The following is an 11,928-nucleotide window of genomic DNA, read 5'->3' as shown; positions in this document are numbered from 1 at the left end:
TTGTAGAATCTTATTTTGTATTTGTTTCAAATCAAGACAGTCGAGATAGTCCGGGCTTGACATTTCAAAAATCTGTCAGTGCAAATGACGCATTTTTAAAAATGTGTTTCATTCACGAAAACCATGCAAAATTTATCGAAAAGGCACTTGTCTCGTCACAGTTTCTACCGAGTGTTTATTCCGCAATTCCCACACTTGTTTTCCTCATATCCTCGTTTATTCTCCTCTACCAACACTTGCATCGCAACACCACCCTCCATACCAAGTGGAAAACAAGAGTTTCAAGAGTAAGTATTCAAAAATCCCCAAAAACAGGAAACTATTTCATTCACTAGGATTTGAAATTTCACTGGATCTATTTCAATGCAACGAGACTTTGGTACATTTCCATGTCCTGCTTCAGAAGATTAATTGCCGTCGCTGAAGAATATATAGACGTATGAAATCACCTCAAAATACTTGAATTAGAAAATTGTTTCAGATAAATATGGCTGAAAAAGAAAAACATTTTAATCTAATGATGACCTATATTGCCTCCACGGTCATCATCACAACATTGGCGATACTACCTATTTTTCTGATTTACGTCAATTATTGGTCGAAATACGACATGCCCAACTTTCTGATGTGGTAATGTAGAAATTCTTTACGTAACGAAAGTGATCCAGTTTCTAATTTACATAAAATGTGTCAATTTTTACCACACAACTAGACAGAGGGCCGGTAAAACTTTATTAGCACCCGGTTCAGTAGTTTTTTTGTAACAAGTGCAGTAAGACATCAAGTTATTACATATGCGATTTTATTGCATGAAATTAATAATACATTTTACATATGACATTTTACATAGCCAGGACAGTAATTACTTATCTCGTTACACGCACTAGTGCAGTAATTGAATCACTATTTCTATTGTTATAATTTATTACATTATTTATTTATATACTATTATTATTATAATTTTAATTTTAAAGTAAGTCGACTTTTTAAATAGGTAGGTATCTTAAAAGAGATCTATAGTATAGTAGAAATAATAGAAGAAATAGAATAAAAGAAGAAATAGTGGAAGTAATAGAATGTCTCCTGTCAAATTTGACAAAGTAAATTGAAACAAGTAGAGTAAGTAGACTGTTATCGCACAATAAACCTTTTTTTTTCACAAGCGACAAGAATTAATTCCAGTTGTGCAATTTTTGAAGGAAGATAATTTGGTTTTTATTCTCCTAGAATTATCCACTTTGTTTCTCGACAGTTATACGTTTTTTGATTGTATTTGTTTAAATAGTATTTTTTTATTAGGACTAAATTATAGTCAATATTTTATTTTTTATACAAACTGTATGTAACATACAGGTGTACGTACTATTTGTCGATTATCACTTTTTCTTATAAAAGCAAAAAACGTCTTTATTTCTCAAAAGCATTACAGCAGTAATAGATTACTTACGTAATTTCTCACACGGAATAAACATTTTTTCTACGACCCTAACAGAAAGTAAGTTTTTCTCCCGCGGATTAAAACATAGACTTGAAACTTTAACTTTAAGTCTAGGATTAAAAATAAATAAATTTTCATTTCATTTTCAATCCTAGCTTTAAAAATAAAATAATTTTTTATTTCAATTTAAATAGTTTTGACTTATGAGCCTGTTATTGTTGGCTGGAGAAAAAATACCATGTTTTATTTGTGACTTTTTGTCTCGTATTTTTGCATCTGCTGACACTTAACCTTAATACACTATTTTCCACCCTAATTTCAGAAAAGAAATTGACCAATTACCTCCCTCATCTGTCAAAAATATATTAAAAATGTTTGTAACCTCTCAGGGTGCTAAAAATTTTACCTCCCCCATAGAAACGGAAAAACGGCTGCTAGATTTAATGGCAAAACTGAATCGTAGGAAAAATTATATGTATTACACTGGATGATAGATACACTTTCTTCCCTTGTGATACAAATACCTATAGATATTTTAGCGTTTTATTTTGTTACCACGGCAATTCACACTCTTAATCCTAGACTTGAAAAAAATTTTAAGTTCAGAATTAAAAATAAATAAGTTTTTATTTCATTTTCAATCCTAGCTTTAAAAGTAAAATAAGTTTTTATTTTTCTTTAAATAGTTATGAGCATGTTATTGATAGCTGGAGAAAAAATACCATGTTTTATTCGTCAGTTTTTGTCTCGTATTTTTGCATCCGCTGACACTTTGAACCGTAATAGAACAATACACTATTTTCCACCCTAATTTCAGAAAAGAAATTAAGCAATTATATCCTCCATCTGTCAAAATTATATTAAAAATGTTTCCAATCTCTCCGAGAGGTAAAAATTCTACCTCCCCCATAGAAACGGAAAAACTGCTGCTAGATTTAATGGCAAAACTAAATCGTAGGAAAAATTATATGTATTACACTGGATGAAAGTGTGGAGATAGATACACTTTCTTCCCTTGTGATACAAATAACTATAGATATTTTAGCGTTTTATTTTGTTACCACGGCAATTCTCACTCTTAATCCGTGACTTGAAAAAATTTTTAAGTTCAGAATTAAAAATAAATAAGTTTTCATTTCATTTTCAATCCTAGCTTTAAAAGTAAAATAAGTTTATATTTTTCTTCAAATAGTTATGAGCATGTTATTGCTAGCTGGAGAAAAAATACCATGTTTTATTCGTGAGTTTTTTGTCTCGTATTTTTGCATCCGTTGACACTTTGAATCGTAATAGAACAATACACTATTTTCCACCCCAATTTCAGAAAAGAAATTGACCATTTACCTCCCCCATCTGTCAAAATTATATTAAAAATGTTTGCAATCTCTCAGTGAGGTAAAAATTTTACCTCCCCCATAGAAACGGAAAAATTGCTCCTAGATTTAATGGTAAAACTGGATCGTTGAAAAAATTATACCTATGTATTACACTGGATGAAAGTGTGGAGATAGATACACTTTCTTCCCATGTGATACAAATAACTATAGGTGTTTTAGCGCACAAAAAGCCCATAATCGGGCAAATGCTGCTTTCATCACAAGAACGGTAATAAACAATATTTTACCTTGCTTTAAAAGTGCACATTGTTCTGTGCTCAAAAAGTCAAAAATAAAGAAAAAATTTGATTGAAACAGTCAATTTTGTTCATTGTCATAAGCATTTTATATCACAAGTGCAGTAAATATGTGAATTTCGCCCCACTTACTGGGTTGAAAGTAAAATTTCGTGTTGTGCGGGCAGTAATGCGGTGCTTACTTCACCGAAAATAAAATTCGATAGTTTTAAGGGTGATGGAGGACCCGTACATACGCCACGAGATCGGAATCTCCGGTCATTGTCTGGAACGTCCCTTGAGAATCGACACGAAAAAGCTGAAAAACTATCCGTACCGGTCCAAAAGGTCGACCAGCTTCGACACAAACCCGTGGTTGGCCCAAAAACCAGCAGTGATTTGTAGAAATTGTAAATCGATGATCGAAAACAATGTTGTGAATTCAGTAGATGAGCTGATTGATAAATAAAGTAATGCCGAATGAATGATTGTTGATTTATTTGGGGTAATTTAAGTTGTCCCTTAGTGGTGGAAAACTAAGCGGAAGCTGTCAGCGAAAGTTTTGAATGTAATAACGTTCTTAGCATTTTCGTCACTTCATCATTAGCTAAAAAAAATTTTTCATTCTTAGTTTTGGGCTAAAAAACACACTGTAGTAGATTGAATTAGTAGAGAGAATGATTTAAAAAACAATATTAAAAAAATATTTTCAACAAAACAAAAACTTGAGTTTTGAAATGTCTCTAAATATTTTTTTTTTGTTTAATAAATTATTTTTATAGGAACGTAAATGTTTCTCTCTTTTGTAATAGATAAAGAGAATTTAGACAAATTCCATAAATCAATAAACTAGTAACAAAAATACCTACAGTTTACTCTATGAAGAAAAAATTTCGTAAAAATATTTAGGTACTTATTTAAAAAAAGTCTGACAGACAAAAATATTCGACAAAATTGATGTGCCATATATTAGAGCAAAATTACAAAAATTTTGAATGTAATACCGTTCTTAGCATTTTCGTCACTTCATTAGCTAAAAAATGATCATTTCAATTTTTTCAAAATTTTGAAGGAAGACAGTTTATAATTGCACTTTAATTTAATTTGGAACTGATTTTTTCACTGACTCTCGGTTATTCAATTGTGTTTTATAAAAAAGTAAAAACAAATAAAAAATGTAACTATTATTTAGTATTTTTATTATAATTAGGAAAAAATAGTACACACAAAAAAGATTTTTAAGGATTTGTAGTTTATGAAAACATTACTTCTAAGGCTATTTTTTCATAAAACTTCTTGTAATTTTGTTCAAATAAATATCTTTTATTTTGTACTCAATGTTAAAGAGTGCTTTTATCAAATAATTTCATTAGATAAAATAAACTTTTATCGTCAAGTGAAATAAAGTAATTTTTACCTACTGTTCTTTATTTTGTACAAGAAATTCTGGTAGGTGAGTACAAAATAAAACGAAATATTATACACGACGATAAAGTGAAAGTGACTCGTGAAAAAGTCCACTCGTGTCTTTGTTACTCGTAAACTTGACCTTTTTTACTCGTAGATAAACAATTTCTTTATTGTCTTGTTTAATAAATAACTATGATTTATTTTAAATAATAATAACATATTTCGTTTCTTTTAAATCACCTTGTAGTTTGTTAATGTAACAAAAGTGATATAATATATTTGCTTTTTCATTTAAAAAATTATGTATAAATAGATGTAATAAAAATAATAGAATAACTTTTTAAAACTCTCATAACACAATGTTATAAATTGAAACAAAAACAATAACCTACTTATTTGCATGTTTTTTTTTCAAAATTAATAGAAGTTTAATACGAACTTAAAGCTCACAATAGACATAAAATTTAGATTTTTAAGACAATTTCTTTGTAGAAATTGTAAACCAATGATCGAAAACAATGTTGTGAATTCAGATTGATAAATAAAGTAATGCCGAATGAATGATTGTTGATTTATTTGGGGTAATTTAAGTTGTCTCTTAGTGGTGGAAAACTAAGCGGAAGCTGTCAGCGAAAGTTGTCCCTCTATTTGGGTATGAGTTGACAGAGTCCACCTGCGAGTGCTATTTTCGTAGAGTGTTAAAATTTTCATGTACGTATCATAAAAGTCGGATTGAAATCGGATTTGGGGATGAGTTTGTTTTGTTAGGATTTCCTTTGTAATTAAATACTCGAGATTTTGAGATCTTCACACGGGTCTTGTTGGGTTTATTTGTTTATGTTTGGAAGTAGAGGGTGGAGAGACATTTGACCGCAACAAGGGGCAGGAAAACGGTCCCTCTAATTTTTATTAGGCAAAAATAATCATTGTTTCAACAGTTTGTAGAGGGTTGTAAATATTTGTGTCTTTATGTTAATTTTAGGAAAACAAATAAAAATCCATCGTTAGGATAAAAATTGTGGGTACAAAAACTCTGATTTTCTTTGAAAAACAAACTGATTTTTTCTTCGGCTTCATTTTTAAAAGTTATAAAACAAACACTGAAATCTAAATACTCCGATTTGCGCGACGGTAAACGAACGATCATTTTTACCCACATCTATAACATTTCTATCATTTTTTCCCCTAAAAATTCTTAAAATATTTTTATTATAACTATCATTTTTATTTTTGATGACTATAGTAATTTTTAAATCTTTTTCAACCATTTAGATGATTACTACAATTCTTAAGTTATTTTATTATTCTAAAAATTGGCTCAATTTATCTTAATTTCTGTCAACTTAATTCTCTGAAGACGCATTTTTCAAGTCGTGTCTAATTCCCTCAATTTGTAAAAATTAGTGGTATTGTCTTTATTTGTCGGAACTTTATTTCTGGACCATTACAAAGCTTATCTTGGTTGGTGGATTCTCGAGTTCCCTAAGGATGTGGGAGGAGTTTTAGTCAAATCCCGCCTTAGATTTGCTGATCTGATTTCACAGTCAATTAGTGAATTAGAGGGTATTTTAGGGAAGAGTGTCTGTGACAAATTGGTAATTTGAATAAGAATACAAAGGTAAGTCGTTATTTTTTTCATTCTTAGTTTAGGGCTAAAAAACACACTGTAGTAGATTGAATTAGTAGAGAGAATTATTTAAAAAACAATATTAAAAAAATGTTTTCAACAAAACAAAAAACTGAGTTTTAAAACGTTTCTAAATAATTTTTTCTTTTTTGTTTCTCACTTTTGTATTAGATAAAGGGTATAAAGACCCTTTTTGTATTTGAATAAATTCCATAAATCAATAAAATAGTAACAAAAATACAGTTAACTCTATGAAGAAAAAATTTCATAAAAATATTTACTTATTTAAAAAAAAGTATGATTAATTGTAATCAGACAAAAATATTCGGCAAAACTGATGTGTCACAAATTACAGCAAAATTACAAAAATTTTGAATGTAACGTTCATTTTCAACAGCTAAAAACCAATCATTTCGATTTTGAAAGGAGACAGTTCATAATTCCACATTAATTTAATTTGGAACTGATTTTTTACTGACTCTTGGTTTTTCAATTTTCTTATAAAATTAATTAAAAAAAAAATAAAAAAAAACGCAACTATTTTAGCGTTTTTAATATAATTAGGAAAAAATAGAACACACAAAAAATTATAGGTACTTGTAGTTTATGAAAATCTAAGGCAGGCAGTTTCTTGATAAAACTTTTCGTAACTTTGATTCAAATAAATATCTTTAAATAAATGTATTACACTATTTTTTTATACATAAAATCACATTGTATTTTATTAATGTAACAAAAGTAATAATATATTTGTTTTTTGATTTAAAAAGTTACATATAGTAGATGTTATAAAAATAATACCTAGAATAACTTTTTTAAATTCTCATAGCACAATGTTATACATTGAAACAAAAACAATTACCTACTTATTTGCATGCTTTTTTCAAAAATAGAAGTTTAATACGAACTTTAGGCTCACAATGAACATAAAACTTCAAGAATTTCAGGCGATTTCTTACCACAAAACGAGTTAGTCGTTTGAAATTGGCTGAAATTGGGATAGATAATTATTATGAATTAAATAAAACGTCTGTCTTTGTACTTGTTTTTAAAAAATGTCTCAATTTAAATCGATTTTTAGCTCAAAAATAAGCTTAATTGCTCGAGATTAGCTTAAACAACAATATTCTAAGAAAAATCTCTCGCTTTTTTACCAAAAGTTGCAACGTATTTTAAAATATGTATTAGAAAATAAGAAATAAAAAAATATATAAATTTCTACTTCTACTTTATTAGAGTCTAGGTTCTGGCAAAAATGCTCGAACAGGTCACTTTTTTTTTGAAATACAAAATTCTCAACTTGATTTAAAATTGTATTTTATTGTTTTTTTTTATTGTTTTTTTTTGTTGATATTAAAAATTACGTTTTTTAATTTTTGAATATTTTTTTTGAATATTGTAATATTTAATATTTTGGTGTTATTAAAAGAGCTATCGAAATGGCTAAAAAAATGTAGATGACGACGTTATACCCAAAAAGCGAAAAGCGAAAACTTTTAAATCAAGTTGAAAATTGTGTATATTTTAAAAAGAAAATTGACCTTTTGTAGGCAAAAGAAAAAAATTTTTAGTTTCAATACGATTATTCCATAATTCTGCCGCTCAGTGTACAGGGTGTCCTAAGTTTTAGGGCCGACGCAAAAATAAATATTTCTAAATTTGGCTAGTGCAAGCAATAGAGGATTATATAAACTTCAATTTGATGTTTTAATAATGTTCAAAAATTTTAGCGTATATCAATGAGACCCTAAAAACCAAATTTGGAAAAAGTTTTTTTAAATTAATCGTTCGGAATTGGCTGAAATTGCGATAGGTATTATGAATTAAGACTACTGTCTTTGTACTTGTTTTGGAAAAATGTAAATTTTTAGTTCAAAAATAAGCTAAACCGCTCGCAATTGGCTAAAACAGCAATATTCTGAAAAAAATCTCTCGCTTTTTACCAAAAGTTGCAACGTGTTTTAAAAATATCTATCAAAAAATAAGAAATAAAAAATATTTAAATTTTTACGTCTACTTTATTAATGTCTAGGATTGGAAAATTTTATAGTATCTCTGCTAGACTAACTTTAAAAGAAAAGTTTTAAACACCTTTAGTTTAATAAATTGATACATTTTTAATTATTTTATTTTAAATATGTAAATAAATATTGTCATTCCACATATTCTGTATGTTTTGTTATTAGTTCAACAAAAAATGAAAAAATGCAACCAAAACCACTTGGGTATGTTTTTGTAATTTCTTTCATAACTTAACTAAAATTTAGTGCGAGTTTAAAACTTACAATAACAACATAAAACACTCGATTTAACCCAAGTTAGAACTCAAAAACATGAGTTCAATCGCTTAGAATTGCCTGAAATAGTGTAATTTTCAGCTAGTTGTTTTGGTAAAATTCTTTATACAGGGTGTATAGAATAATAATAAACCAGCAAAAAAACAACATATTTTATTTTTATTGTTCTTATAAATTGGAAAAACTGAAATCAAAGTCAAGTTTACCAATTTTAAACCTTGCAATTTATTTTTTGTTTCTTTAGGCCGCTTTTCGATGAGCAATGCCCCGCCGCCGGCGCTCGCCCGACCTGGAGGACTCTGACGACGACGACGACTCGCGCCACCCCCAGCGCAACGCCGCCAACGCCCGCGAGCGCGCCCGAATGCGCGTCCTCAGCAAGGCTTTCTGCCGTCTAAAAACCACCCTTCCGTGGGTCCCCGCCGACACCAAACTCTCCAAACTGGACACTCTGCGTCTCGCCACCAGCTACATCGCCCACCTCCGCGCCGTCCTCATGGACCAGCCCCTCTCCCCCGACCACCTCCACAAACATCCACTCACACTCGTAAGCAAATAAAAATCACTCCTGCATTTTAATAATAGATTTTGCTTATGTTGGAGCCTTTAAGCACTTCGCTTGAATAAACATCTCGGATGTCACTGTTGATAATTAGAGCATGCCGCCAAATGTTCTCAGCTGGCGAAAACAATTAAGTTAAAAACGGCGATTTCTCATTTTTCAGACTTGGCCGTACAGTTTTCAGAGGAATGAGCCGAATGGGGATGCCAGTGGTGAGAGGGAAACGCAAGTGTGGAACGATCTCTCGATTCAGCCTGTCGTCAGGGATAAAGACGTCTCCTATTACTACTAATTTATTGCTGGAGACTATGATGGATAGGGGAAGAGATTAGAAATTTTAAATTATTGCAAGCCATTTTATAAATTTATTACTAGCGAGGTTGTGTCAGCGTGAATCCGATACTTTTGGGGCAGTTCGGAGAAGTGAGGACAGGCATTTTTGTCAAAGTAGATTAGTTATATTTATTTATTGTCAAAAAATATTTTTACAAATCACCTAATTCGTAAATATATTTGACTAATAAGCACCATTTGTTTCTTATTTAATCAGTTAATCATCTACGCGGTTTTAAATTACCTCATTTTTCTTTCTTAAAATTGTATCAATAAGTATTGTGAAATAGTGTGAGTAAAGCAACACTCTTTTTAACGAGTTGAAAAAAAGTTGCATACAACATTTTTTCTACACTCAAAGAAAAAGGAGTTTCTATTACTACTTGTAGTAGTGAAATAGGCCTCAACTATTTTGTGCCGTAGATTTTACCACTACAAAATAGTTTTTGTAAATTGGTGATTATTACATCTACAAGTTGTTATTTTTGCGTTATGTTCTTTTAGTAAATTTTACCACTGCACATATAGCAAAATTTAACGTTATATGATGTGTCAAATCAACCTACATTTTTGTATTTCAGACCCTTATGTAACGCTAATTCCAACTATCAGAGAGCGTCAGTTTAACAACTTAAGGAAGAATAAATTACATTTTATAAAGTAGAATGTAGTATTCTTTTTATGTAGATATCACTATAGTGTAGTGTAGATGATAATAATACACAGTGATTATATTAGTAGGTATTTTATTTAAAAAAACAGATACAAAAAAGTACAATTTACAAAAAATAAATATGTGAACTAAGTATAAATTAAAATATGTACAACATTTTACACTTACAATTACCTAATTACTAATGAACAWAAAACTAGGTACATTATACTACTTAAACTTAATAAGTTTATTTAAAAATGAAAGGGTGGAATAACTAAATTTAAACTTCTTTTATTAACTAAGGTACAGAATACAGGACTATATAATTTGCCAATGTCTACGACATCCATCTCATTAGTTTCGGTCACTTCATACCCTTGGAAGTGTTTGTTAAATCCTTCGGTTATAAATCTATGAAAAATAAAATATAAAATATTTACAATCTAATTAAAACAGTGTATATTTCAAATATAATTTTCCCAATGGTTTCTACTTCAGTGATATAAAAATAACAACAATCAATCACTTACAGCAGTTCTTATAGGTATACTACTAGGTATACTAAAAAATTACTTACCATGAAACACCGGAATTAACTCTTGAAGACCCCAATCTTCTAAATAACTCTTCATAATAATCATTGAAAAAATACACTTCAAATATAAAATCGAAAATTCTAAACACAAATTGAAACTTTGAACTAAATTTCACAAGCACTTCACACCACTGTTACATTAAAATAATCAGTGTGGACAACGGCCCTTAAGAAGTCTTATATATTAGCTTGAAATGACCGTTATTGTTTCGCAAATCACAATCAATTGTCAATCGCGCGTCTTCAACTGGACCTTACTACTGGCCCACCACCACTATGGGGGTTGTATTATTTATAGCGGGAGATCTAACAACCGTTACATTTTACATTTTGTGATAGTACATCTTGCAGCTACATTCTAGTTATAATTGAAATTAACTAATTGTAGTAGTAAACCCTACAATTACATTGCAGTTGAATTTACTATTCAATTTTTGCGTAAAATTTACTCAAAAAAATATAGTTTAGCATACTGTTTGTAGTAGTAAATTATACCTCCACTTTTTATTAGTAAAATCTACACTTGTATTACTACTACAAATGTAGTAATCACAAACACATCACTTTTCTGAGTGTACGTCCGCCACATTATAGAAATATAAAAAATAAAAGGATTCATTTAGTGCAACAACACCCTTTTTAAACAATTCTTACTAAGAAACGTTGGAACAATTTGCGTTTTCAAAAATATTAATTTATGCGTTAAAAAATGCGACGTTCCGACACTTTTTTTAACACAAAAGAGTGAAAAAATTAACCGCTACGGCACTTTTTTTCATAAATTTTAATCGTTCGTTTAACGGACGTAGAAAAACATAATTTTTTTTAAATTTTTGTCAATTACGTGTTCTGAACACGTTTCAAAATACGTCAGTTAAGTAGATATAAACGATAATAGTTATTAATGTTAAAAGGGGGCAAATACAATTTTTCTTAGGATCCAACAAGAAAAACTTCAAAAGTAAGAATTTCTCTTAATACCCCAGTTTGCATGTTTTTCCGTTAATAGGACATAAATTGTTACTCTAGACAAGGACATTTGGCCTCTTAAAAATGAAGGTTGAATCTTACAAATTTAGCTGTTTTCCCAAAAGTCAGCAACCGAAAAGGGAAAACAAACACCCAACTTTTGGTGGTCTACAGATATTTGTACTTTTGGAGTGAATAAAAATTTGTGATTTTTAAAGGATTTTAGGCCTTTTTCGGTTGTTGACTTTTGGGAAAGGATTTTTAAGACGCCAAATGTCCTGGTCTAGAAGTAACAATTTATATTCCACTTCCGTTTCTAAGAAAAGGAGGTAAAATTTTTACATACAGAGACCATCAAAATTATGGAGTAATCTTATTTATAAATACTGAAAATATTTTGTTTTGACAAAAATGCTCGAACAGGTCAATT

At 29.7% G+C, this 11,928-nt stretch overlaps 2 protein-coding genes across 2 annotated transcripts; both read left to right on the top strand.

Moving 5' to 3' along the window:
- The first annotated feature begins 54 nt into the window (after nucleotides 1–54).
- Nucleotides 55–3,535, top strand: LOC123014752. The gene is made up of 4 exons (XM_044414012.1): nucleotides 55–287; nucleotides 336–437; nucleotides 482–630; nucleotides 3,285–3,535. The coding sequence occupies exons 1-4, from the start codon at nucleotides 102–104 to the stop codon at nucleotides 3,517–3,519; spliced, it is 672 nt and encodes a 223-aa protein (XP_044269947.1). The 5' UTR covers nucleotides 55–101; the 3' UTR covers nucleotides 3,520–3,535.
- Nucleotides 3,536–5,991: 2,456 nt separating this feature from the next.
- LOC123014640 (transcription factor 21) lies at nucleotides 5,992–9,473 on the top strand. The gene is made up of 3 exons (XM_044413849.1): nucleotides 5,992–6,078; nucleotides 8,629–8,931; nucleotides 9,110–9,473. The coding sequence occupies exons 2-3, from the start codon at nucleotides 8,647–8,649 to the stop codon at nucleotides 9,236–9,238; spliced, it is 414 nt and encodes a 137-aa protein (XP_044269784.1). The 5' UTR covers nucleotides 5,992–6,078; nucleotides 8,629–8,646; the 3' UTR covers nucleotides 9,239–9,473.
- Nucleotides 9,474–11,928: the final 2,455 nt, after the last annotated feature.

Source organism: Tribolium madens, unplaced genomic scaffold (genome assembly GCF_015345945.1).
Source record: "Tribolium madens isolate multiple individuals breed KSU strain unplaced genomic scaffold, Tmad_KSU_1.1 Scaffold_97;HRSCAF=244;Tcas5.2_LG3a, whole genome shotgun sequence".
In the NCBI taxonomy this organism is placed as follows: Eukaryota; Metazoa; Arthropoda; class Insecta; order Coleoptera; family Tenebrionidae; genus Tribolium; species Tribolium madens.
The sequence above is the reverse complement of the archived record's forward strand: the minus strand, read 5'-3'. Positions and strand labels throughout refer to the sequence as shown.

Bases quoted from the DNA above. Each gene is read 5' to 3' on its own strand.
- LOC123014752 (XM_044414012.1), top strand. From the start codon at position 102: ATGTGTTTCATTCACGAAAACCATGCAAAATTTATCGAAAAGGCACTT. The intron at 288-335 runs GTAAGTATTCAA...TTCATTCACTAG, and splicing joins GGAAAACAAGAGTTTCAAGA to GATTTGAAATTTCACTGGAT. The intron at 438-481 runs GTATGAAATCAC...AAATTGTTTCAG, and splicing joins TCGCTGAAGAATATATAGAC to ATAAATATGGCTGAAAAAGA.
- LOC123014640 (XM_044413849.1), top strand. From the start codon at position 8,647: ATGCCCCGCCGCCGGCGCTCGCCCGACCTGGAGGACTCTGACGACGAC. The intron at 8,932-9,109 runs GTAAGCAAATAA...CTCATTTTTCAG, and splicing joins ACAAACATCCACTCACACTC to ACTTGGCCGTACAGTTTTCA.